The sequence below is a fragment of the Pseudorca crassidens genome, chromosome 6, assembly GCF_039906515.1.
Source record: "Pseudorca crassidens isolate mPseCra1 chromosome 6, mPseCra1.hap1, whole genome shotgun sequence".
Lineage (NCBI taxonomy): Eukaryota > Metazoa > Chordata > Mammalia > Artiodactyla > Delphinidae > Pseudorca > Pseudorca crassidens.
In genome coordinates, this window is record NC_090301.1 from 133,236,924 (window position 1) to 133,264,183 (window position 27,260).

General features: G+C 55.5%; 1 protein-coding gene across 2 annotated transcripts in view; it reads right to left on the reverse strand.

Moving 5' to 3' along the window:
• Positions 1-6,369: 6,369 nt before the first annotated feature.
• Positions 6,370-27,260, reverse strand: part of GLI2 (GLI family zinc finger 2) — a 248,427-nt gene continuing 227,536 nt past the window's right edge. For both annotated transcript variants that reach the window (XM_067742345.1, XM_067742346.1), the window contains 7 exons: positions 27,133-27,255; positions 23,885-24,019; positions 19,552-19,701; positions 15,487-15,651; positions 13,927-14,205; positions 12,085-12,421; positions 6,370-10,637 (listed from right to left, as the gene is read on the reverse strand). In XM_067742345.1, the coding sequence (XP_067598446.1) occupies positions 8,209-10,637; positions 12,085-12,421; positions 13,927-14,205; positions 15,487-15,651; positions 19,552-19,701; positions 23,885-24,019; positions 27,133-27,255 (3,618 nt within the window). In that variant the 3' untranslated portion in view covers positions 6,370-8,208. The remainder of the gene's footprint in view (positions 10,638-12,084; positions 12,422-13,926; positions 14,206-15,486; positions 15,652-19,551; positions 19,702-23,884; positions 24,020-27,132; positions 27,256-27,260) is intronic.

Here is a 27,260-nt window from a genome sequence, read left to right on the forward strand (position 1 = left end):
TCTACTGTGTTTACCCAGATACCACTTCTATTCCTCTTCCCTCCTCCCTGATGTTCCGTTTTCTTCTGGTATCATATCCTTTCCGGTTTAGAACAGATCTATAAACAGTGAATTCTCTTCATTTTCCTTCATCTGAGAGTGTCTATTTTCCCTTCGTCCCCGAAGGATATTTTCATGGATACAGAGTTCTGTGCTGACAGTTCTTTTCTTTCAGCATTTAAAAAATATCCCAGTTACCTCTGGCGTCCATGGTTTCTGATGAGGAGTCTCCAACCCCCTCAGGAGACTTCCGATTCATCTTCAAAACCTGGATCAGGTCTTATTTCTCATTCAAACTCTGCTGATTTTATGGGTCCCCTCCCTGCTCCATGATTCAAGCCCATCACGCCTTTCCTATGTGTGACGTCATCACACACATCACCCCACCTGTAGTGACCCAATCACACATTGGTCTCATACACTTGTTCTTGCTCGTGTTCACCAGCTGAGGGGTGGGGAAGGGAGGAAGGAAGGAGGAAGGGAGGAAGAGAAGGGAAAGGGGAAGAGGAAAAAGAAGAAGAAGAAGACGGGGGAGGGGTAAAATAGATGCTCTCAGGTGGTGGAAAACGAAGAGAATCCATTGTCAGAAGCTCTGCTCTAAAAGCAAAAAGGAAGAAAATGGACCATCAGGAAGGAGGGAAGAGGAATAGTAGGAGGGGGAGGGAGCGGGAGGGGGGAGGGGAGGGAAGGAAGGAGGAAGGAAGGAAGAGATGGGAAAGGGGAAGAAGGGGAAGAAGAAATAGGAGGAGAAGGAGGAAGTGAGGAGAAGACGGAGGAGATTAAGAAGCAGCTGAAGACGGATCACCTTTCAGTAACCTCAGATGACCTCTGAGTTCAGAGAATGTGTTTCTGAACTTGAACTAATGAGCGAACGCGGGTCCCCTGCACGGAGGAAGACCAGTTTGCCACCATGTAGCAGGTCTTCCACGCCTACCCAGCTGCAAGAAATGCCCAGGTGGCTCAGGAAGCAGTTGATGAGGGCTTAGAATGTTGCCATGGGCTCCTCCACGCATTCCTTCATCGTTTGAATGAACTGGGTAACCATGGCGTCTTTTTCGGTGGACTTCAGTGCTTGCACCCAGAGGAAACATGCTTCAGTAATAGATTTTCTGGAACCGAGGCAGTCCAGTGGAGTGCATTTTGGAGTTGGAAGGGCCCATCAGAGACCCTCAGCTCACAGTCACAAGACAGCTACTAGTTCTATGGTGAGACTCTGGCCCAAAAACCTCGGGTCCCCAGCTGCCAGGTCACAGGCTTCTTCCTCCCTTCCCCTAACCCCCAATCCACTTAAAAAACAAACCCCAGTACCTCTTAAGGACACCTCAAGGTTTCTACAGCTCCAGGTCTCTGTTCAGAATTCTTTGTAGACTGCAGACATAGCCTCACGTTCAAATACATTCTGCAAGGGCCGCTCACAAGATCCAATTTCTACTCATCTCTTAAGGTTTGGTTCACTCCACCTCTGTGAAGTTTTCCAGAACCACCAGATTTGGAACTAGACTCGGCAGAATTAATCAAAACCACTGATGGGCTCTCATGGGCTGGATCAGACACCGCTCTTTCCTTCAAAGGACTAACTCAGACCATCAGAGCCAGAAAGAAGGAAAGGACTGAATAGTACATATGGGCCATGCCTGTGCTATCGGTGCTGGGGTAGCCAGCCTCCTCCCGGGATTCTAGAAGCAGGAGTCCTAATCCTAAGTTTAGAACGTGCTCATTTTTCTGGGCCTCAATTCATTTGGGGCCGAACTAGAGGTTTGGTTTTCAAACTCCACCCTGTGGGCCCATGTGTGTGTTGCTCTGGTTGGCGGGGCGACCCGGGGGTGGGGGTGGGGACGGAGTGTGGGCTCTGGTCTCCTGCTCTCACCACCAGCGGATCGGCTCCACTTTCATCGGTGTCCTTTACCTCGGCTAGTCAATTTCCTCTGAACAACAGATTGCGTGACTTTTTCTTTTTTCAAATTGGGGTAGAGTTGCTTTACAACGGTGTGTTAGTTTCTGCTGTACAGCAAAGTGAATCAGCTATACGTACACGTATATCCACTCTTTTAGATCTCCGTCCCGTGTAGGTCACCACAGAGCACTGAGTAGAGCTCCCTGTGCTGTACAGCAGGTTCTCCTTAGTTATCTATTTTCTATATAGTAGTGAATATATGTCAATCCCAGTCTCCCAATTCATCCCACCCCCCTTCCCCCTTTGGTGTCCATAAGTTTGTTCTCTACACCTGTGGCTCTACTTCTGCCTTGCAGATAAGCTCATCGGTGCCATTTTTCTAGATTCTACATATAAGCAATATTATAAGATAGATAGATTGCATGACTTTTAACATCTGAAAGCCCATGGCACTCTGGACTCAAAAGTTCTCCCACAAAATGGGTTTGGGGACGTAGAAACTTAGAAGAGACCTCTGGACATATCAGGCTGTTGGCAACTCACAGGACTTTAGCATGCTGTTAGGTACACTGGCAAATGTTTAATGACCAGCTCTCTGCGGTTGAAGGCAGGAAGCCCTGGTTGGTCGTGTTTGCTGATTTCCATAGTATGAATTCTCCCTACACGGCCAATGTCAGTGATCGCTACGAACTCTCTGAATACAGAGTTGGGAAGAGATGCACATCATCGGCTCAGAAGCTGACTTTGGCACGTCACTGGTTGCTGGGCCACAATGAATGACCTCACTCTCCTCCCTTTTGGATTTAGAGCTAACTAAGATAGTCAGGAGAGAGATGGAGGCTACAATTCAGTCTTACTATGATCGAAGCTGGTCTGATGCGGGAGGTTGGATTATTGTTCAGATACCGACGACCTGCGATACTTTTATAGGAGGTGCACATTTCCCTCTTCCATTGACTTGGGGCTCAGTTATGTGACCTGCCTTCTGTTCCAAGCCCAGGTCTTAAGTGGCCTCCTGTATTTTCACTTGCGCTTTTGAACCTATGCCATCAACGTGATGTCCAAACAATGCTCTGGGTCCAGGGGAGAAGGCCCAGGAGCAGAGCTGAGCTGCCTCAGCTGCCCACCCAGGGCAACACCCTCAGCTGACTCACAGACCCCTGAACTAAATAAATGCTGGGTGTTTTATGTTTCAGGACTTTTGTGGTTTTTATTGGATAGCATTACTGGTGCTTATTCAGAAATTGGTACCCAGAATGGGAGGCTGCTGTCACAGGTCCTAAAATATGGAGCACAGTTTTGGAACTGGGCAGTGAGGACATTTAGAGGAGGTTGGATACATGGCAAGAAAAATGGTGACCTGGGTGATGTGGTGAAGAAATAGTTGGTAAAATGACTGCCTATGTTCTTTGGGGAGGGAGAAAACATTTCTATGAATTCGTGGAATTCGGCAGGCTGGCTTCCAGGCAGAATATGATAAACAGCAGCTTCTTTGAGCTGTAAATGATAAGGTACCCAAAGTAAGAGATGAGTTCGGAAAGGAACCAGCCAGTGTAAAGCAGAATTTAGAAAATGAAATGATTCCTTATTTCCTGTTTCTCCTGCTGCTCCAAGATCTTCAGATGAAGCTCTGGCCTGGGGCACAGAGACCAAGTCCAGGGCAGTGCCGGTGAGACACGGCCTCAGAGTAAAGACGAAGTCTAGGTATGCTCTTTTTTTTTTTTTTTTTTTGCAGTACGCGGGCCTCTCACTGTTGTGGCCTCTCCCGTTGCGGAGCACAGGCTCCGGACACGCGGGCTCAGCAGCCATGGCTCACGGGCCCAGCCGCTCCGTGGCATGTGGGATCCTCCCGGACCGGGGCACGAACCCACGTTCCCTGCATCAGCAGGTGGACTCTCAACCCCTGCGCCACCAGGGAAGCCCTAGGGTATGCTCTTGATTTTAATGCCTTTGGTCTTGTGGTCCTTGAAAGGAATAAGGTGACTGTTGAATATCCCTTCAGTGACAATGCGGTGCCTAGACACAGCCTGATGTGGGGTGTCAGTAATCAATGTAGAGAGGGGGCATGTCGCCAAAGGAATTACAGGTGTGGCTTTGACGCACAGGGTGGACTAGAATGAAATATCAAAACCCGCCATGTTTGAGGGAGTTGTGTGGGCACATGTATCGTAAGTGTGGAGTACAGTGTGGGTGTTTGACACATAAAGGACCTCAAGCTCCCAACCTTCTTCGGGTAGAAAGGGGTTGGACGGTACTTTGCTACCCAAGGAGGTATACTTTCCAATGCCCTCTGTACAAGTGGGAAGGCAGATGGAAAACAAAGAACGCCCCGATGTGGACGCCAGAGCACAACAGACTTGGGAACCTTCCACCCAGGAATAGGGTGACCCAGGGTAGGGCCACTGGCGACGTTTCCCCGGCAGGACTTCAGACGCTGTGGACCAGCGGCTGAGACAGGAGTGGCAACTGCCGCGATTCTAGCTCTGGTCCACTCTGTGCACTGGGTGTGTGTGTGAACTCTATTTAGTTCTTGAGGCTCTGGGTCAAGAAGAGATGCATCCAGAACAGGTACAGACCACACGATCTTAAACTTCGAGCCCAATGACTGATTGGATAGACTTTTGGGGTCTTGCGTGAGTGTATGCTGCTTGTGGGAGGGACATAAGGCTGTGAGGGCGGACCATGGGAGACTGTATTATTGCTGAGAAATAGGCACTCTCTCCCCCTCACGCTCGTGGAAGGAGGACACGTCCCGTCGCTGACCATGGGTTTGGCCACGTGGCTTGCTTTTGCCAGAGGAATGTGGGGAAACGGACGGTGCCCTGATTCTGAGCAGAGGCAGAACCTTCTCTGCTTGCTTTCTCATGCTCCTGCCATTCCCCGAGAAGGCAATGCCCAGGCCGGCCTCCTGACCAGGGAGGAAGGTGAGGGTCATGTAGAGCACGGCCAAGCTGCCCCCGCCAAGCCGGCTGGATGAGCTGCTCCCAGCTGAGCTGCCCAGCCCAGCCCAACCGGGATCAGTCAAATCCCAGCGGACCCAGATTCATCAGCCAAACAGATGCTGTGACCTGGTGCTGAGGCTGCGTGAGTATTCTTAAGCAGCATGACCGTGGCTGTGGTTACGTGACAGAGCGCGTGGCTGAGTTGAGTGGCTTCTATGGGCTTCTTAATACTGTGGCCCATCCGGTCTCAGGCAGCATTGAACATCCTGGCCTCCCCCGTCCCCAAAGCAGGGCAGAGCTGCTTCCGGGGACTTTTAGCACGTTAAGAAGCAGGGGAGATGCGAAGCCTGAGGATGGGCTTTGAGAGAAGCAGAGGAAAGGGCCCAGCCAGGTACGCTCAGTTCCTCCTCTGGAGCATGCAATCAGCTAATTAAGTTCCCCCCTCAAAGAGAGGGGCTCCCCGGGGCTGGGAGTCGGCTGTAGTCTTTCCACCAGGAAAATGTGGCCACAGACGTGAAGCTTCCCCTAATGCACAGTGAAGACTCTGGGACGCTCCCAGAAAGGAAACCTTTGAATTGTTTCCCTCGGTGCGGCGGGGGGGGTGTGTGTGTGTGTGTCCTACACTTACTATCAGAGAAGGCTTCTTCCGTGCATCCATGACATCCACAAAAATAGCTGAGCTGAACGCGCCGCATGCGGTTTTGGCTTCCTGACTCTCCGAGCTGGGTGCCAAGGTTTCTCTCCTGGAGGGAAGCGCGCTAAGGGGCCCGGGCCGGGAGCGCAGAGGCACAGCATCCCTGGCCCTACAGAAGGTGCCTTCTACCCCTGGCCACCCGGTCCTGCGCCCTCCCCTCCCAGCTCCAGAATTCATCCCAGGCCTTACGGTCCCCCTCCCCAGTCCCCCTGAGGCTCAGAGCAGTAGCCCAAACGCTGTTGATGGCAGCCTGCTGGCTCTCCAGACCCGGGTCCCCTGTGCACCTGCCAGGGCCGCCCCCCCAGGGCTCAGAGTCCTGCACCTGGCTGCTCCCCACTGGCCCCTTCGCCCCAGGCTGGTTGCTGGGTATCTGGGTGTTACACCTGCTCCCTCTAACTCTGCTTTTGCACCAGAGCACAGGGAGAGCACAGGGGGCCGCCTGTTTTCCTCTTCCCACTCCCCAAGACTCAACCATGCTCTTCCGACTGCTCGTCCAAGGGGGGGCTTGGGACCACAGCTGCACCTCATGTCAGCAAACCAACACAGACGTTCCGTCCAGCGGGCTGAAAGAGCAGCCAGACAACCCCTTGTACCATGTCAAACCCCGGCCCCCCCGCCCCAGACAACAAACAAATAGGCAGTGAAAGTCCCAGCTTTAAACATTTCCTGGCCAAGGCGGGATAGTCAATTTTGACGCTGCTGAGAAAAAAATACAGCCTCGTTTCCGTTCAAATGCACCGAATTTATGGCCCAGGTTTTCATTAACTACTGTCAAGGAAGAAGCAGATAGACCAAATAAATTATGAAAAAATTACTTTTTTAATGTACAAAAGGACTTATTTACAAGTTGAGTATGTCATCTCAATTCATCGCATGTAGAAAAAGCTAAAAATGTTTTGGACATATAAATCTGACCGGATGACTCACCTACAGTATTTTCAGGGATGCTGTCTTCTGTACAGACAATATACAGGCTGGGAACAGCTAGTGACATCCTAGCGCGGGAAAAGACCGTGCACCACACAGAGCCCAGAGCCTTGGAGGTGTCCCAGGGCTGTCGTTTGAAGTTGGCCTTGTCTTTGGACGCTGACAAAGCATTTGCTGTTCTGGGATGTAGAGTCCCAGGTGAGGTTTCGGCCCTGTCCTGGTTGAAGTCAGGGTCATAATCGGTTCCAGGTTCATAGTGGTGCAGGTGGATTTGGCAAGGTTGCCACGAATTCAACATGGGAAAGGTGCGCGGTGTTTGTACATGTGTGTGGCAGGGAGGATGCACCTATTTACCCTACTGTATATTTGGGAACAATGTCTTCTGACGCCAGTTGCAAATTCCATTTCCAGGTGGGGCTTGGCCAACACTGAATAGGAGAATTCAGTGATGGTCCCTCAGAGTCCCAAGAATCAACCCCTTCACCCTCCCACGCCCACTGAGAACACCATGCATATCATCGTTCTCTGTGAAATGAACAGGAGGGCGGCGGGAAGGGAATCCAGAAGACACCGCGACTGCATGCGGTAGCTAGGGGGTTGGTCACTGGGCTGCTGGCGAGCGGACAGCATGGCCTGGAGGAACTTGGGCGGAGGTTGCTGTCAAGCCCTGGGGTTTATCCATGGTCAAGTGGGTGCATAGTGCATTGGAGAAACAGGCTTGGGTAAACACGCGACTTCCTCGTCCTACTGGGAGACCTCCAGGGCAGCCTGAAGCTGGGCCCCTGGTGCGCTCACTACCCAGGTCCCAGGCCACGCTTCAGCTCACCTTGGCCATCACACCTTGGCTCACCTTGGCTCACCTTCAGCTCACCCACAGCAGCTCCGGCAGCCCCGAGGTATTTAGAAATGTGTTCTTTTCAGGAAGGGCTACATTCTACACGCATGAACACTGTAAACATGGTCTGGAGAGGCCAGGGTAGCTTCTGGGCTTGCCCTGAGTATTACACTGTTTTCTTTCCTTTTTTCGGGTGATACTTCCATACTTCATTCATCCACACACACCTGGACAGTCGGCCAGCTGTAAACTTAGCTTTGCGGGGTAGACATGCCTGCTCTACCAAACCTGGAATCAGGATGTGCTTCCAAATCATCCAGGTAAGATTTCTTTTCCACTCCCTGGCAAGGGATGTTAGAGGCCTCAAGAATTAAGCTTCATAGAAGAATTCCGGTGGGCATGAATTCCTTTACTTTGCAGGTACTGGAACAAGAAACTTATCTTCCTGGTTTAGAATACCTAGTATGGCTTTCAGATTCAAATCCAAATGTGGTTCCTCTCTCCTCTTTCCACGTGTGCTTGGAAAGCCCTGGGCCAACGTAATCCCTCATTAGCCAGATGACAGAGGTGACAAAGCCAGAACAGAGTGGTCCTATAAACACCAAAGGCTGCGAAGCGCTGTGTAAACGAGTTTTGCATTCCTGCCTTGCCTTTTCTGTTGAGGCTTTTTTCAGAGTTCCGACAGATAATCTAAAAGAAGACCAGACAGGACGCACGTAAACCTGCCCTTAAAGCCTCTGTGGTCTGAACCAGCCACTGGCCAAACTCCCTCAGACCTATTTAATACTTCTGGGGGAAAAAGATGAAACGGACGAAAGGCCCGCGCTCTGGGAAGCGCTGGTCCCTCGGGGTCCGCACAGCGCCAGGCGCCGGGGCCTTAGGTCATCATGTTGAGGAACTTGCTCTCCTCGGCCAGGCTGGTGAGCATGGAGCTCATGTCCCCAACCGCCATGTTGCTGATGCCCGCAGGGATGGAGGGCAGAGTCAGGGAGTTGCGTGGGGTGGTGAGGCGGGAGGAGCTCTGGGAAAAGCCGTGGAGGAGACTGGGGCTCAGGGCCCCCGAGAGCAAGCTGGAGTGATCGCCGTCATCCATGATGGCATCAAAATCAATCTGGGGGGCCTCGAGTAGCTGGGAGTCCACAGTGCTGGACACCTGGTTGAGCCCTGGCGAGGGCAAGGCCTGGGGCTGCGGAGGCTGGGGCCGCATGGCCTGGCAGCTGGCCTGGTTCTCCAGGCCTCCGTTCTGCTCGTACATGTGGATCTGGCCGTAATAGTAAAGCGTGCTGCGGTCCTGGGCCCCGCCCGCATCCTGGGGGGGTGCCTGGGGAGTCAGGGCCAACACGCCGCCCATCGTCCCCTTGGGCACAGACTCTGCCATCTCCTGGTCGGCTGACAGGGCAGCCATGGTGTGGCCAGAGGCCCTGGCATAGGCCAGCTGCTGCCCCGCACGCACCCCACGGCGGCGGCCAGCAGGGCCGGGCTCTGCGGGTGGCCGGGGTTGCACTAGGCCGAAGCTCGATCCGGCCGCCCCTGTCGGGCCCTGCTGAGGCCCCACGAAGCCAGGCTGGTGGGAAGGCACAAGGCTGGGGCCTTGGCAGTAGCCCTCCTGGCTCATGGCTGTGGCCAGGTGATGGCTCTGCTGTGGGTAGCTCTGGGCTAGGTGAGGTGGTGGCATCCTAGCCAGGCTGGAACTGGGGATGTCAAGTTCCCTGTGGCTGCTGCCCATCATGGCGGGGTCAGGGACAACTTCCATCTGCTGGGGGAGCCCCAGGTGGCCTGGCTTGGCCGCCATGTTGCTGCAGGACCGGGGGAACTGGTGCGGGGCCCCACCCAGGGGGCTCAGCTGGGGATGGGCTTGGCCGTAGCCAGGGTGGGCGCTCACAGCAGCCGCCATGCTGGAACACTGGCCACCTGCCCCTGGCTGCCGCAGCTGCTGCATGTAGTTTACCCTGGGCGCGGAGGGCGCTCCACCGCAGGGCTGCAGGTGTGGCTGCGAGCTGTCCAGGACCCCGGGGCTCAGCTGCAGGCCCTGCTGACTGTAGCCTGGGTACTGGCTGAAGGCTGGCTTCTGCGGCACCACCGCCAGGTGGCCCTGTGGGAAGGGCGGAGGCTTCCCCTGGCTGGCCAGGGCGTCCACGGTGCCGGAGCTCACCTCGTTCCACTGCACAGGCATGCTGTTTTTGTTCAGGCTGGAGGGGGCCACGTAACCCAGTGGGCAGCCTCCCAGCACAGGGGCAGAGGGGCCCACGTTGGAGTCTGCGGCCGCTATCGTGTGCCGGCCGTGCAGCCCGGGGCTGGGCAGTTTGGGGTTCTCGGAGAAGCAGGTGCTCTCCGGGGGGTACACCTTTGGGGCGCTCTCCTCCAGGGTGCCACTGGCATGCGCCTTGATGTACTGCACCACGTCGTCGGGCAGTACAAGGTCGTCCTCCGGCAGCCCGAGGCTGACCTCGGGGCCCACGCCGTCCGCCCCCACCGCCAAGGCCTCCATCACTGCGTTCTCGCTAATACTGGGCGGCCGGGGCGAGTAGGGGCCTCGGGCCAGGCCGCCGTCGGCGCTCGCGTGGCTCTGCAGACGGAGGCCTCGGCCCTGGGCGCAGGGCAGCGGCAGAGCTGCCGGGGTCACGTCGTGGGCGCTGTGGAAGCGCTGCACCCGCGGGGGCGCCAGGGCGTCGGGTCGCCTCCCGGGATCGCTGGCCCTCCGCGCCCCACCGCCCGGCGCCTCATGGGGGAAGGAGGGCGCCGGCCCCACTGGCCCGTAGTGCGGCCCATCGCTGCCCCGCCGAGGCCCGATCGGGTGCGGGCAGGCAGCGGGCAGCATGCGCTCGGGTGCATCCAGGAGCGCCAGCCGGGTCCGCAGGCTAGCACGCTCCAGGCCGGGCAACGGGGTGGGGGGCGGCCCGCCCGTGGCTGCCGCGTACCTGGCCCGCAGGCTGTACTGCTGGGCGGGTGTGAGCTGGAGCAGCCCCGGGCCGCCACCACCGCTGCCGCCATACTGGCTGGCCTCGCTGGAGCGCCGCGACGCGTCGGTGGAGATGGGGTCATAGGAGTCGGCGGAGCTGGCGGGGTGTGCGCGGCCGGCGCCCAGGGGCGAGGCCTCGCTGGAGCGGCGGCTGGAGAAGTAGGGGGAGATGCCCGAGGAGCGGCGGCTCACGGTGTAGGCCGAGCTGACCGTGCTGGTGGAGCTGTCGCGGCGCTCCTGCAGGTGGCTCAGCACGGTCACCTCGCCGGCGGACAGATCGGACAGCCGCGGGTTGGGCAGCAGCCCCGCTGGCCCGCCGCCGCCTCTGAAGTTTTCCAGCACGGAGCCTGCGGGAGAGGAGAGGGTTCAGCGCCGGGGACTGGGGACAATGGGCGGTACACTGCCTGCTTGGGCCGCGCTGAGGCTGCCGGGCCCAGAGCCCTGGAACGGGACCTGGCACCCAGAAGGAACCCAGCCAATGATTTCTCAAGAGGAAGAAAAGAAGGGACAGTTAGCAAATGGTGGCACTCATAGCCAGGGCAGCTAGTGGAAGTTAGGAGGCCCGATCCCAATCCAGCACTGCCCGGCTGGCCCTGCGTTCTCATTAGGTCCCATCCTCAGTTTCTCCAGCTGTGGATGGGATGTGCCTCTCCGTAGCACTGGGTTATCCCCAAGAGCCCAGGAGGGCCCTGGCCACAGCCTCCCTGCATCCCCACCATCCACGGATGGGCGCTGCCATGTGGGCTCCCCTGGGACTGAGTTTACCCAGCAGGCTGTTTAGGGGGACTGTCCTGAGACCCACAGCCACGGCGGGGTGGAGTGGAGAGGCAGCAGAGTGGTTAGGGAGAAGACAGCTGCAACGCAGGCCCACCGCCAGCCGCGGCTCATCTCACAGGCAGCTCTGGGCCTTGAGCAGCCTCTACAGCCCTGCAGAGATCTATCCCTGGACGTGGGCCATGCCGGGAAGGGTGACCTTGGGTGAGGCAGCTGTCAGCACCCCAGGCAATCTCTGCAGGAGGTGGGGAGTTGAAGGCCATCTGCCGGCAGTTCCCTCGACAGCTGGGGCAACGAATCCCCCCTTCAAGGAGGAGCAGGGTGGTGCCTCTCAGGGTCTCCTCTTAATAACTCAGTGCCACGGTGCACACTGGGCCCTGGAGGGCAGTGTGGAGGCTCAGTGCCCCAAGGTGTCTGGCGCCCGGCACGCAGCCTGGCACAGTGGCACTCAAGAAACGCCTGGTGAAGACATCTTCCACCTCAAAGTCTGGCCAACGCTTCCCGAGGCTGAGCACAGGGCTGCCCCCTCCGTGACGCCCTCCCTGCGCCTCCCCAGCTGCCCTGCTTTCTCTCGAGCTACACTGAGCTCTGTCCTTGGCGCTCCTTGCTTATTCGGCATCTCGTAACTTGGCCTTCTAACCACAGGGACCTGGAACGTGTCCCTGTCCCGCCGAGCCCTTTGCCGTGGTGTGCGCGGCAGGTGCCTGGTAGGCAAGTGCACGGCTCACGGGGAGAGCAAGGGCTGAGCTGGGCCTGCCTGCCTTGGGGCTTATGGGGATGCAGCATGGTGTGGCCGGAGGAGCATGGGCTTCGGAGCCACTCAGGCCTGGGCTGAGCCTCAGCTCTGCCACCGATCTGAGCAAAGCACTTTCACCTCTCAGAGCCTCAATTCCCTGACCTGTGCAATGGGCTTGTAAGATCCCTCTTCTCCAGGGCGCATGGTGCGTGGTGGGTATGAACCTCATCGTGCTGCCCTGGGCTCCCTCCCACCCCACCTGCACGCCCGGGGCCTCCACTCACCACTTGCCGGCAGGGGGGGCAGCTTGGAGTTCCGGGTGTGTGGAGCCGGCCCGGCCCATGAGCAGGAATCCTTGAGCGACTTGAGCTTCTCCCTCTTGAGCTGCTCGAACCGGTGCACGGTGGTCATGTGTTTGCGCAGCTGCAGGCCACCGGCAGAGGGGGTGGCCAGGGAGGAGGCGTCGGCCCCCGGCGGTGGGTCCTCCAGAGCCGTCAGGTCTGCCAGGCTCCCGGGCCCTGTCCCCGGCATCTCCACACCGCTGTCATTGTTGGGGGCACTGCCCAGAGGAGAGGGCTCGCTGCTGCAGGAAGACTGGGCCCCGGGGCTGGACTGACACAGCTGTGGGGAGCGTGGTGAGAAGGCACAGACTCAGAGGGTGCGAGCACCCACCGGCCCCGCCACCCACGCTGCACCCTTGCACACCCGGGGGCAGGACGCTGCCGTACGGAGGAGCTTTCAAAGCACCACTGCTCTGAACCTCGACTTCCCCAGCTGTAAGCGGGACCCGACCTGACTCCTGGAGAGAGTCGGTGGATGGATGGAGACCACCCGGCGAGTAGAAGGCAGCGGGTAATCGCCAGGCACCCACCACCCACCCGCCCTAGCCCCCTGCTATGCTCCTAAGCTTTCCCAGCCAGCGTCATGGGCCGAGCTCTCTGCCGGCAGAGCTTTCAGTATGTGGACCCTATGAAGCTGAGCCCTACAGAGGCTGCCGCAGCCGCGTGAAATTGACAGGAAGGAGGAGACTCAAGCACCCCAACAACAGCGATGGGGGTGGGCCACTCGATGAAGTAAGAAACAGTGAAGGCCTGCTACCTGCCGTCTGCCCAGCAGGCCGGAGGTGGGTTGCTAGAAAGGGAAGGGTTGACCGCGGAGGGTGCAGCTGCTGGACACAGCCCTCACCCTTGACCTGAGTGGCCACCCCAAACCAGCCCTCCCTCTGCAACAGGGTGAATTGAGGCGAGAGCTGGTGGCACACGTGTACGGGGTGGAACCCCACAGAAACTGGGCTCCCTCCACCGTGACCTGGGATCTGAGCCCAAATGAGGCTCACCTGGGATGCAGCATCCTTGGTTCATTTCTAACCTGAAGGCTCCCAAATTCCAGACCTTTCCAGGGGAGCTGCACACAGCACGGCCCACACCCCTCACCTCGGCACTCAAGGCCTTCTGTAGGTCAGGCCCGCCCTGCTCCGCAGTCCAGATTCACACCTCCACCCTGCCCTGACCCTCACTTGGGCTTGGACCCCAACGCTTCCTCCTGTGCCTGCAAGCTTGACCCCCTGCTGCCAGCCTCGAGCTGTTCCGACGGCCCCACCTGCGGTGCCTGCGGTCTACGTACCCGAACCTGCCTTCCCGGCCGTAAGGAGCCTGGACAAGCGCCCCAGCCCCCCTCACTCACGCCAGCGCGCCCAGAGCCCACCCCGCTGCTCCGCTCACCTCAGTACCGTCTATCCTTAGGGGAGGTACAGTCAGGAGAAAGAGGTGGAGACAAAGAACAGGTGGTTAGAACAAAAGGGGTGCAGGCCAGAGGGGCAAGGACGCAGAGACAGGACAGAGGGGCGGGGGCAGCTGCAGCGGCGGCGGGTACTGGTTGGAAAGGCAGACACCGGGTACCGCCCCACCCCCTGCAAACTGACCGCGTCGGGGGAGGCATCCCCGTCACCCACGGCCTGCCCAGCAGGATGGGACCTGGCACGAAACAGGTTCCATGGGGGCCCAAGGTGGTGATGGGGGCCAGCTGAGCTGGAGAGAGGAGGGACATCCTTGCACCCCTGGTGCCGCTGGGCACGGCCTCCTGGGGGCGGGGTATGGACCAGGCCTCTGCTGCGCAGCCCTGCTTACCCCGGAGCGCTCGGTCTTGATGGCTTTGACGTGCAGGCAGTCCTCCACGGCCTGGCTGGTGCTGCTGGCCTCGGCGCTCTCCGCGGAGCCCCGGACAGGCTCGGCGCCGGCCTCGCTGTCCCCGTTCTCCCTGAGCAAGGGGGTGCGGAGGTGCACGTCGTTGCGCTGCTTCTTGGTGACGTGAGCATCTGGGCCGTGGACTGTTTTCACGTGCTTCCGGAGGGAGCTGGGGTCTGTGTACCTCTTGGTGCAGCCTGGGATCTTGCAGATGTAGGGTTTCTGGAAGAGAAGAGGCGTTACGGATGGGATAGGAAGGCAGACTCCGCGTGGGAGCACCGTCCGTCCTCCCGGAGCCGCGTCCTTCGGCAGAGCAGAGCTGGCGGCACTGTCGGAAGGCGCTGGGCCCATGGATGGAGCCACGTCAGCCCCGCCCCGCAGGAGTCCCGCCCACAGGAGTCCCGCCCCGCAGGAGCCCCGCCCCGCCGGCTTCGCCTGCCACCTTTTCCTGCAGGTAAGCCTGTGGTTAAGGGGGTCCCCACCACGGACCAGGGACATGGATCAGAGCCTGTAGAGGGAGGGGACACACAGTGCCTGGTGTGATCCGCATAGCGATTGAGGCGCTGGGCATTTTGGTATCAGTAGAGAGTGTATTACCTCGTTACACGTCTGTGACACAGCACGAACACCTGCTCTGTCTCACGAGGAAAGACAGGTTCAGAGAGGCAAAGACACTGCCCCCAAGTCACCCAGGAGTGGGATGAAAACCCAGGGTTTCTGAACCTCGGTCCTGAGCTCATACACACACACAAGTGACATCCACATATACTCTGCCTGCATGCATACGCGCACACAGGTACACACACAAGCACACACATCCACGTAAACTCACACACACACGCATGTAAACACCCATACGTGTACATATACTTACAAATACATATTCACACACCCACACACATAATACATACATCCACATCCACACACATGCACATACATGCTTGCAAACACACATACCCACACACACCCCTATCCAAGGCTAGCTCTCGTCTTTAGACACTCTGAGGGGTTCAGATACCTTTGGGAAGTCCTCGAACTTCCTACCAGCACTGGAGCAAGTCCCTTCGGGGTCCAAAATGTATCAAAACGTTTAGAAACATCCTTTCCTGAGTCTACCTGAGTGATAGCAGTTGAATGGCTGGGCGGGGACCGGAAGGCGGGTACAGAGCCACCATGAGCTCCCACCCGACTTTCCTCCCTGGGCTCCCTCAGCCCTGCCTGGGGTTCTGGCTACCTGGAGAGACAGAGGCTGCTCTGTGCTCCACGCGGGGAGGGACCGACAGCTCCGCAGGCCCGGGCGGCACGAGCGGCTGGAGCGTGTCATCCGCGCTGCCAGCCTGTGGTGGGGGGGACAGGGCTGCCGCTGCATGCTGAGTCCCCACACCAGGGGGCGGAGGGAAGTGGCACCTGGCCACCGAATGGCCTACGGGTGCCTAGAAGCCGTGGGATGAGGGTGATGCATTCACGCACGTGCCCGCTGCCCGCCTCCCTGGGGCCGGGTACCTCGTTGGAATGGGTGCGGTTCTGGTGCTTGGCGCGGTCCGAGGCATTTGAGAAGGCTTTGTTGCAGCCCTCATGCTCACACACGTACGGCTTCTCCCCTGTGTGGGAGCGCAGGTGCGTCTTCAGGTTCTCCAGGCGGGAGTAGGCCTTCGAGCAGCCCTCAAACTGGGAAGAGGCGGGTTCAGTCAGTGAGGGCGCCCCATATCCACCGCAGGGAGCCTGACCCGGGGGCCCGCTCTGCCCCGCACGTGCAGCCAGGCGCACGGATCTCAGCGACAGCATTACCTTCCTTCCTGATTATATAAATGACACGTGGCAAAAACGTGGAAGGGACAGGAAAATGACACCGTCCACGGCCCAGGGACAGCCGACACCCAGGCAAGTCTCACTTTGGGGACTCTGCAGTTCATCCCCGCACGTTTTTCAAACCCAAATCGGGAACATCTCAAGCGTTCAGTTACTTATTCTGCTCGTTAAAATCAACAGCACATTGTAAAGACTCTTCCCATATGATCACAAACTCTGTAAATGTTCTCGTCAACTGTTTCCCAACGCCACTGCCTGATTAGAACTGTTCTGTGCACTGAATGTGCTGAGAATAAAATCCAGGGTCCTCTGCGTCCCTGAGGGAGCTGGCCATCCTCGCCCTCGGTCCCTTCTGCTCCCCGACCCCGCTGAGCTCTTCCCGGCGAGTGGCCTTTGCGCACACTGTCCCCTCTGGCTGGAACCTCCTTCCCACCCCCACCCACCCCGGCATTGGCTTGGCCCACTCCCTCTCAATCTTTGAGGTCATCTCCTCCGAGAGCAGTTCTCTGATTTTCTTAATTATAATACCACCCTTTTCCCTTTATACTCCCTAACACAGTTTATAATTATCTTAATCATTTTGTCATCTGGCCTTCCCACTAGGATACAAGCTCCCGGAGAGCAGGTACTTTCTGGGTCTTGTTCATTTCTGTGTTCCTAGGACTTAGCGCCTGACGAAGAGAAACATGTGCAGCGCTCAGTAAACATTTTAGGAAAGGAAGAAAAGAGGGAGCCAGAGACAGGGGCAGGAAGGGAGGGAGGGAGGAAGGATCACTGCAGGGGGCACCTATTCCAAACACACCGCAACTGCATCCAGTGTAGCTGTGAAAATTGCCCCCAGAATAACACGTAAACCCCAACAGGAACTGTCTCATTCTTCACATCCTCCCCTTTACTCCTGACCAGTTTGACTGGGCACACTTGGCTCCAATGCCTTTTATTCGTTTCTGCAGTTCACAGCTCATATCAGAGGGCTATGGTTTGCTACCACTCGGGGTGTTAAGAAAATAACTTGCTGCAAAAGATCCAGAAGAGCCAGAACAATCTTGCAAAAGGAGGACAAATTTGGAAGACTGACACTTGCCAATTTCAAAACTTACAACAAAATTATGGTAATCAAGCTACTGTATAGCACAGGGAACTATATCCAATCTCCTGGGATAAACCATCATAGAAAAGAACATAAAAAAGAATGTATATATGTGTATAACTGAGTCACTTTGCTGTACAGCAGAGATTAACACTATTGTAAATCAACTGTACATCAATTAAAAAAAAAAGACATTGTGTGGTACTGGCATAAGGACAGAAGTATCGATCAACAGAAGAGAACTGAGAGTTAAGCAATAAACTCATACATTTAGGGTCAACTGGGTTTCAACAAGGGTGTCGAGACCATTCAATGGGGAAAATACAGTCTCTTCAACAAATGGGGTTGGGACAACTGTGTAACAACATGCGAAAGAACGAATTTGGACCCTTATCTCACACCCTCTACAAAAATTAACTCAAAATGGATTAAGGACCTAAATGGAAGAACTACCTTACTAAATGTATACATGTATATATTTATATAAATAAAACTATACTTATTAACTATAAAACTCACAGAAGAAAATATAGGGATAAATCTTTGTGACCTTGGATTAGGCAGTGGTTTCTTAGATACGTCACCAAAAGCACAAGCAAAGAAAACACTGGACTTTGAGAAAATTTAAAACTTTTATGCTTCAAAGGAAACCATGAAGAAAATCAAAAGAAAACCTACAGAACGTGAGAAACTATTTGCAAATCAGGCTCTAGTAAAATTACTACAATTCAACAACAGAAAGACAAATAACTCAATTTAAAAGTGGGCAAAATATTGGAGTAGACATTTCTCCAAAGAAGATATACAAATGGCCAATAAGCACACGAAAAGATGCTCAAAATCATCTGTCATTAGGGAAATGCGAATCAAAACCACAATGAGATGCAACTTCACACACACTAGGATGACTAGGTAACTGAAAGGCAGGTAACTACAAGTTTTGGTGTGGATGTGGAGAAATCAGAACCCTCACCCATGGCTGGTGGGAATGTAAAATACTGTCACCTGTTTGGAAAAGAGGCTGGCAGGTCCTCAGAAAGTTCAACATAGAGTTACTCTATGACCCAGCGATGACCCACTCTATGACTCTATGACCCACTCTTAGGTATATACGTAAGAAACTGAAAACATAACCACACAAAAACTTGAACGTGAATGTTCATAGCAGTGTTAATAGCCAAAAAGTGAAAACAATGCAAATAGCCACCAACTGATTAATGCATAAAAAACTGTGATCTGTCCACAGTGGAGTATTATTTAGCCACAAAAAGAAATGAAATACTCATACATGATACTACACGGAGGAACCTTGAAAACATGCCAAGTGAAGGAGAAGACACAGAGGCTACACATTGTATGATTCCATTTTTAGGAACTGCCCAGAAGAAGCACGTTGATAGAGACAGAAAGCAAATTAGTGGTGGTCAGGGGATGCAGGGGAGGGGGGCACGGGGGTGATTGCTGGTGGGTATGGGGTCTCTTTTGGGGAGGTGTTGAAAATGTCCTGAAATTAGCTAGTGGTGAAGGCTGCACAAGTTTGTGAATTCGCTCAAAATCACTGAATTGTACATTTTTTTAAAAAGGGTGAACTTTATGGTATGTGAATTCTATCTCAATTAAAAAAACCCAAAACCTTGCCAACAAAGGTAGTGTATTTCATTGAATCCTGGACACCACCGATTTTAAGACAGACTGATTTCAGAGTCATTAAAATGAGAATGAAGTGTGTGTCTCAGAATCTATGAAATACGGTAATTCATAAAGAGCAGTTCCCAGAGGCCTCTGTCACAGCCACAGGAGTGCATCACAGGGCCACCGCTCTTTGAAAGAGGGAGCAATTCCTGTGTGTTAAAAAAGGGTCTCACCTATATTAACGCATATATGTGGAACCTAGAGAAATGGCACAGACGAACCGGTTTGCAGCGCAGAAATAGGGACACAAATGTAGACAACAAACGTATGGATACCAAGGGGGGAAGTGGCAGGGGAGGGGTGGTGCTGTGATGAACTGGGAGATTGGGATTGACATGTATACACTAATATATATAAAATGGATAACTAATAGGAACCTGCTGTATACAAAAATAAATAAAATTAAATTAAAATAAAGGTCTCACCAAATATTGGGCTGGCCAAAAAGTTCGTTTGGGTTTTCCCCGAACTTTTTGGCCAACCCAATAGCGTCACAAATCCTGTTGACTCCATAAGGGAGACTGTCTAAAAGGTCTTATCACTGCGTTCCCACTTTTAAAAAAAACTCAACCAAAGTGACTTTTAACCCGTCATCGCTCAATCTGTGACTCTCCAGTGAAACTCTTTTCTGTGCAGAGGACAGGTTGCAGCAAGCCACCAAGCTGGCCCCCTGCCCAGGGTCACCCAGTCGGGTGAGGGCACAGCTGCGCCGTGGGGCTCCTAGTAACACAGACACAACCACAGAGACACCAGCACGCCCCCCACCCCCCGCAGGTACCGAGATGCACACACTGCCCCACAGGGAGAGTAAGCGAAGATCTGGGGCAGCAGACAGACAGAAGAAGGGCCCCCAGGACCCAAGACTGGGCGGGGGCAGACAGGACACCCTGTTGGCAAGGCCTGTCCCAACGCTGTTCACCAGGTTTGCCCACACCAGCCCCATCAGCTGGCCGATGGGCCGGCCCGCGGCCACTCACCGTGCACTTGTGGGGCTTCTCGCCCGTGTGTCTGCGCATGTGCACCACCAGCATGTACTGCGCCTTGAAGGGCTTCTGCTCCCGCGTGCAGGCCTGCCAGCGACACACGAACTCCTTCTTCTCCCCGTGGATGTGCTCATTGTTGATGTGCTGCCGGGAAGAAGCCCACGGGGAAGGGTGAGCCCGTCCACCCACCCCTCCAGACCCCACCTGGTCTATGCAGACCAGCCGCCGCATGGGCCAGCATCCAGGTGCCGGCCACGCCTCCTCGTGAGTTATCTGGGCTGCATCTTCCCATTAGTCATCAAAGTGACCCTCCATGATGGTCAAAGACACCAGTCTGGGCTCTAGGCTCTGGTCTATGGAGAACTGATGGTTATGATGATACTTCCAGGCTGCAAACAGTAGGCACTCATTAGCTGCGGCGGGGCAGACATGCACACAGTGGGGGAACGAGCAGCCTCTCCCAAGCTTGTCCCTATGGCTCCAGAAATTTTTAAATAATATTTTTGTTTCTCTTTTAGGCCACGAGGCTTGTGGGATCTTAGCTCCCCGACCAGGGGTTGAAGCCTGGCCCCGGCAGTGAGAGCACCGAGCCCTAACCACCGGACCGCCAGGGAGGTCCCTAACATTCTTACCGTAACAGAAACATAAATGCATCCTCGTCTCTCTTTTTGACAGTGACCCATGAGATGACAGCTTTGTCCCCTTTTCACAAAAGCCCAGGTTGTGAAAGTAGCCTGCCCAGGAGGGAGCTAGAGTCTGACCCTGACCGTGTGCCCTGGGCAGTGTGTGAGGCCGCCCAGGGGACAAAACGGCCCAGGAAGGCAAGGCGGGACAGCCCAAGACATCCAGCTGATCCTGCAGTGGTGGGGGGGGCCCTCGGTGCTCGGAGCGGGGGGGCATCCCGGGCGCAGCTGGGAAGTGCATGGCCAGAAAGCCTTCCCTGGACGAGTGGGCCTCAGACCCCCCCCAGCCAGCACTGCCCTGGGTCAGGAGCATGGGGAGAATTTTTCTCTTTCTCTCAGCCCCTGCACCCACACCTTCTGGCCTCTGCCCTGGGCCCATCACCTGTGCGCCCCCCGGGGGCAGTTTCTCCCTTTGATGGGCAGCAACAGGCCACGGAGGTTTTCTGTCACAGGTAGCAAAGCAAGCCGCCCTGAGTAGGACATTTGGTTTTGTTACTTGCTTTCATGATTTAACTGAAGGCTGCAGTCCTCACTGGAGCAGGGCTCTTACTACTGCTGAGCTTTGGGATGTGTTGATACGTGGGTGGGGCCTCAGGACCTTTATGTCCTTAATCTTTCAGGTTGTCTGTTTAACTGGGGAGTGGGAATGGTGGCATCTCTGCCACCATATCTGGACCCACACTGTCCCATTTGGCGGCCATTCTCCGCTTGTGGCTGTTGCACCCCTGAAAGGTGGTTGCTCCCGACCAGGATGGGCTGTAAGTATAAACCACACACCTGTTTCAAAGACTGAGAATGAAAAAAGGATGTAAAATATCTCAATAATTTTGTGATATATTGACTGCATGCAGAAAGGATAATATTAGGTATTTTGGGTTAAACAAAATATCGATACATGAATCCAATTAATTTTACCTGTTTCCTTTCACTCTGCTTAAACGTGCCCCTAGCTAATGTAAGACTACCTGTGGGGCTGGCACTGGGGCTGGCGGTGTCTTTCTATTGCACGGCGCTTCTGTAGACCTTTGCAACCTACAAGGCTGTGCCGGAGCTGAGCATCTGGGGTCCAGCAGCATCTTCTCCCCGCAGGACAGAAAACCGCTGGGCCCTCGCGCCCTGGGTGACAGGCTGGACCGTCACGCATCCAAATGCCGACATCAGAGCAAGCAAAATCTATGGCGCTTTGAACTTCCAGGGAAATCTTACTATATTAGCCTCACCTTCCACTTTGAAAGCCTTTCAAATGATAAAAATGCTTCCTGACAATACCTTTCATTTTTTTCTTATTGGTTTGCTTAGCAACAAATTGTTAATAATTGACTAGGGGCTCCAGTTCGCATGCGTGCCCAGGCCATCCATCTTCCCAGGGAGCAGAGAGAGAGACGGAGCTGAGCAGACCAGCCTGCTCCCCACACCCCAACACAGGAACCTGCTCCTTTCAGGGCCAGGTGCAGACAGTCACCCACAGCCCCAGGACCCAGGCAGGAGCCTGCAGCTGGAGCCCTTCTTCCCATGTCTGGAGCCCCTGCCTTTACTTGAGGAATCCCCTCCCCACTCTTTAGGGCTGACCACTCCTTCCTGGGCATCTTTTACATCCTCCCCTCCACCTCTCTGCCTGCAACCCCTCCGGCTCCAGATCTTCTTTTATCCCCCTTTCGTCTATCTGATTTGTCCCAAAGCTCACAGCTCCAGTGGCCCCTACTCCACCTCAAGACTTGTTTAACCCGAAGAGGTGTTAATATCTTGCAGGCGCTGGCTGGCTGAACTAATCTTATTTCCCTCTTTGCATTGGCGGCCAGGAAGCTCCAAAAAAAAAAAAAAGATATGTATGTGAACTCTAGCTCAGAGCACTTGGTTGAAAAATTATGTTTGAGTCCCAGGAGGATGAGATAAGACCATGCTTTACAGGCTTGACGTCAGCAGCAATGGGTTTGCTGAGAAATTCCAGTCCCCTGGGTGAAAATTGGGGGAGAAAAACCTCAACACCAAAGAAACCTACAGTCTTTGAGAGCAAGCCCACAAGAAAAGGAAGCAGGGGGAGTGGGTGGTGTCTTAAATGTTGATTTCACAGAGCTAGGGAGGACGTGGCTCTTGTGAGATGGCTCCTGGGTGTGACCAGCGTGTGTGTGTGTGTGTGTGTGTGTGCGCGTGCGCGTGCGTGTGTGAACAGAAGCCATCTGGAGGATTCACGCTCAACTCTGGACAATGCTTGTCTTTGGTGGTGAGAAAGGAGAGGGTAGAGGGATTTTTACTCTACATTTTATATACTTCCATAGTGCTCAATTTGATTATAAAGAGAACATGTTTATATAATACTTACATAATTTTTCAAAGATTAAAAAAATGTCAGGTAGCTAGCTCACTTTTACAATTAAATTGGTTAAAATGTAAGAGAGTTGCCGAGTGGGGATCTACCCAGCATCTGAGCATCCAGCTTGGTGTAGATTCATCTTTATAGACACTCACTCACCAAGGAGTGTGTGTTGGGGTTGGGGGAGGTTTATTCTTGACTTTAAGTTCTTTTCTGGACGGAGAAGAGGGAACCACTCGGGGCCGGCCTGGGGAACAGGGAGGAGAAGCCAGGAGGGAATGCCCGTGTATGGAGGGTTGCTCTCTGCTAAGTGCTTATGCTGGTATCATGGTCAACCTTCACCCCTCTGTAGAGTGGGCTTCACCTCTATTTACAGGAGAAAAAACCCGAGGCTCACAGAGGTTCAGTCACTTGTTCAGAACCACTTGGCTAGCTGTGGTGGAGCCAGGTTGGAAGCCAGGCACCTCCTACCTTGAGCTCCTGTTCCTGCTGTTTGTACTGCATGAGTGAGCCCACAGTGGCTGCTGTTGTAGAAAGTTTACAGGCAGACCCTGAAGGGCACACCCAGCTCCCACGGCCTTCTCTGATCTCCTGATCCGTCAGTACCCAGGCATCATACAGCAGTCCCCTCCCTGTATGGGTATAAACACCCAGCTGCACCCACGTACACTGGGTATCTGTGCATGGTCTCCAAGAGGAAATGACCAACTCCTCCCTCCATGGGAGAAACTTCTTTCAGGTTTCAGGGTCAGGTTTGTTGTTATCTTGTGGATGCTGGCTGGCTTACCTAATCTTATTTCCTTCTTTGCATTGGCTGCCAGGAAGCTCCAGAAAAAAATAAAAATAAAAGAAGACCAAGCTCAGAGCACTTGGTTTTTTTTTTTTTTTTTTTTTTTTTTTTGCAGTATGCGGGCCTCTCACTGCTGTGGTCTCTCCCATTGCGGAGCATAGGCTCCGGACGAACAGGCTCAGTGGCCATGGCTCACGGGCCCAGCCGCTCCACGGCATGTGGGATCCTCCCAGACCGGGGCACGAACCTGTGTCCCCTGCATTGGCAGGCGGACTCTCAACCACTGCGCCACCAGGGAAGCCCTGAGCACTTGGTTTTTAATACTACCTTTACTTTGGGCTTCATTTTATTGTTTCTTTCCTTCTAATTTTCCATTATTTTTGTTAATCTCTTGTACTACATACGTATTTATAAGTCCCCTTTTAGAAACAAGCACGGCCTCCGTAAGTAATCACGCCTTCCACCCGCGCAGGAGGTGGCCCAGGCATCTCCGGGGCCCCTTCTCTCTAGTCGGGGCCTGGGCTGGGCCGCTCGGGGGCTTACATGCACCAGCTGCTCCTGGGTGTCGTACTCCTTGGTGCAGCCCTCCCAGCGGCAGCTGGTCTCGTAGATGACCACCTCAGCCTCTTGTTTACAGTCATCCCGGTCCAGGTCCTCCTTGAGGTCAGCCAGCTGCTCCTGGGGTGGGGGGGCGGGGGGGGGTGCAGAGCACACACACACGAGCCACATTCAGCCACCTGGCCCCAAGGAAAGGTCACTATCAGCCCCGTGAAGGCTGTGCTGAGGACCCGTGGGCTGGTCTAGGCGGGGCCACGCCCGTGCTCACATGCACATCACACGCATGAACACACAAGCATGCACACATGCTGGCTGGCCCTCAACACGGAGTCCCATCAGTCCTGGGTCAACGGCCACGGCAAGGAGAACAGGAGACAGGAGGGCAGTGACTTTTGCTTATCTGGTGGGGTTTCCCTGGGGAGCTGGGGCAGGCCCCACAGGCTCAGGGGGGCGGTGGGCATTTGTATTTAGAGTGTGTGCGGGGTCAGCTCCTGTCTGGAGGCAAGAGGAAACTCCACACGCATTGGCCTGGCCTCACCCTCTACTGTCCCCTCCTCCCAAGGGCACACATGGCACTCACATACTTTCCCAGCATCGGGCTTCCCTGTGACAGCCCTAAAATGCGGGTGTTTGTATTCTGGTATGACAGCTGGGCACCCTGACGTTCCAGCAGATGCCGACCGGCTCCCTCCAGGACACAGTGAGTTTGTGGCCGCCCACATCTGGGCTCATGTCTCCCAGCCACGATGGGGCCCATGTATGCCCGTTTCAAGGTAAAGGAAAGGCCCCTGAGATGGGCCTTCCATTGATCACAGGCACCCGAAATTCCTTTCAAAGAGGACAAAGGCTTTTCTTCCCGAACCAGCAACAGACTGAGGGTCAACCCCACAAGGCCCCCCATCCCAGCTGATGCCAACAGAGCTGGCCGGGGGCAGCTTCCAAGCTGGGCACACAGGACAGGCTGAGTGGTATCAGGAGCGGGGACACGGGGAGAGGCATAGATGGCCAGGCTGGGAAGAAGGCCCGGCGAGGCCCTCCAGAGCAGGCTGAGGCCTCCCCAGTATCCCCTAGCCTGTGGGTCGGGCTCAGAGCAAAGCCAGGCAAAGGGGCAGACGTTAGGGGGACCTGCTTTACTTCTAAACTATTTGTAAAATGGCAGGAATGTCTGTCTTTCAGAAGAGCCTCTGGGGAAAGCATTTATAGCTCAGGCTAAGGGGAGACAGACACCCTCTCCCCAGAGACAGGCACCGCAGTTCCCAAAGGCTACAGGGGCTCAATGAAGCGGAGGCTGCAGCCTCCATCTCAGCCTCCCTCCTGAAGTTGAGTCCATTTCTCGGAGCAGAAACTGGCCTCGTGACCCACCCCCCGTGGCCAGTGCAGACTTGCACCCCAGACTGGCTTTCCACTGGGGCTGCAGAGGGCTCTCCAGGGGGTGGGTTCTGAGTGTCGTCTCCCAGAGCACCTTACAATTAATGCACGTGTTCTGGAAAAGGAAAATGACGTGCTGTCCAGTAAGTCCCCGGGCAGTACTGGGTCCACATTAAAAGGAGGGGCAGGAATGCCTCTTTCCCGCATCTCTAGCCGTCTAGCCCTGGGAGGGCTGGGGCCTCCTAATGCCTCTGCACTTGCAGAAAAACTGGAAATAGACGTATTACTCCTCAAGCTGCCTGCCCTGCTTATTTCAGAGAAGACAGGAAGAAGCTGCCACATGGACGTGATCCGAGGAGAGTGCAGGGGCAGGGGGTGGGCCTGGGCCTCCAGCCAAGCAGCACCCCAGCCCAGGAACCTGAGGGCGGAAGCTGAGAAGGGATCCGTTCTGTTGCATTTGCTGCCAAGAGAAAGCAAGCCCGTCCACCTTGCAAATGAGTCAGGGAGCCAAGGAGTCAGGTCAGAGTCAGGACACTAAGTGACACGGTGACAACCTCCGCATGATAAACGTCTGTCCTTCCATGACACGAGGTAGGAGCGGAGCTGGGCAGGAGGGTGGGCTCTGTGCAGCCCCCCGGGTTGAGGGGGCTGGGCGGGGGACTCCCTGGCACTGGGCGCCTCCCCGCAGCCCTGGCCCCACGGCTCCAGTGAGTTTATCTCCCGTGGACACTCACCGTCCTCATCAATTTCAACAGCCCCTGATGATGGCCAGCCACGTGGAAACCATGCATCACGCAGAGATGCTCTGGTGTCAGTGAGGGGAGAAGAATTTGTCACCAACCTCTCTGTTTGCCTGACAATAACAGAACCCAATATTTCATAAAACTTAAGTGCCTGGAGCACGCCCTATGGTTTACAGGTTTGATAAAGGATGGTCCGGCAGATGTAGGGGAGACGGGGACCAGAGGCCCCGAGGACCCGTGGTGTCATAGCTGTGGATTCCGTAGTAATGGGTGGAGACCAGGCTGCCACGAGAGGCCTGCCCCAGAGGTCAGCATGCATGCCGTCCCCTCCCCTGGAGCTGGGGCTGTGTGCCTGTTGGCTTGGTGTTGGAATAAGTGGCAGGATCTCCAAAGAAAGACACATGCACTAGGGTCTCAGCCCCACAACAGGCTCATTCTGGGCTGCGGGATGCTCTGTTCCTTGCCTTCCCGCCAGCAACTGTCCCCCCTCCCCTCCCAGGCCACTGTAACACTCACCCCCTCAAATGTGCGTTGAGTCCTTAGAAAATATTCTCTCTCAGCCACTGCGCACCAGGCCCTAGGCAAACCCGGTGACGCAGAGCCAAAACAGGCACTGTGCCCAAAGTGCCACCTCTCCAAAGCTTACTGTGCAGTGCACAGTAGTGACCTAGAAGCTGGGTGGTGGTGGTGGTGGTGGTGTCTGGGCACATGTGAGTCCTACTATTCAGGGAATAGGGTGGGGTTCAGATTTCCAGGGAGAGGGCGCAGACGCAGGGGGCCTGAGCCATTCAGGGGCCGTGAGCAACTCAGTTGGCCTGGGGCTTGTGCTGCAGGGACAGACAGCTGCAGCCCTCCCTCCCTCCCCCCTCCCCCTCAGGTAGGCATTTGATGAGCACATGTGAGGTGTGTGCGGGGAGCTGGGGACACAGTTCTGGTCCTCCCTGAGCTTCCTGGCGTGCCTGCCCTGCCCTCTCTGGTCCACTCACTCACTCACTCACTCATTCATTCATGCAGGCTGCCGTCCATTACCCACTCTCAACAGGGTCACGGCCCCAAGGCAGCTGCCCCAGGAGACGAGGCCCGGCCCCAGTTCGAGCCCGGCCAGGACGGCCAGCAGGTTACCTGCGTCAGGGTCAGAGGCGAGGCTGGTCGCAGGCCCTCGGCCTCGGTCTTGACCTTGCTGCGCTTGTGAATGACGAGGGGGTTGACGCTGCTGCTGACGGCTGACTCGCTGCTCTGCTTGCTCTGGG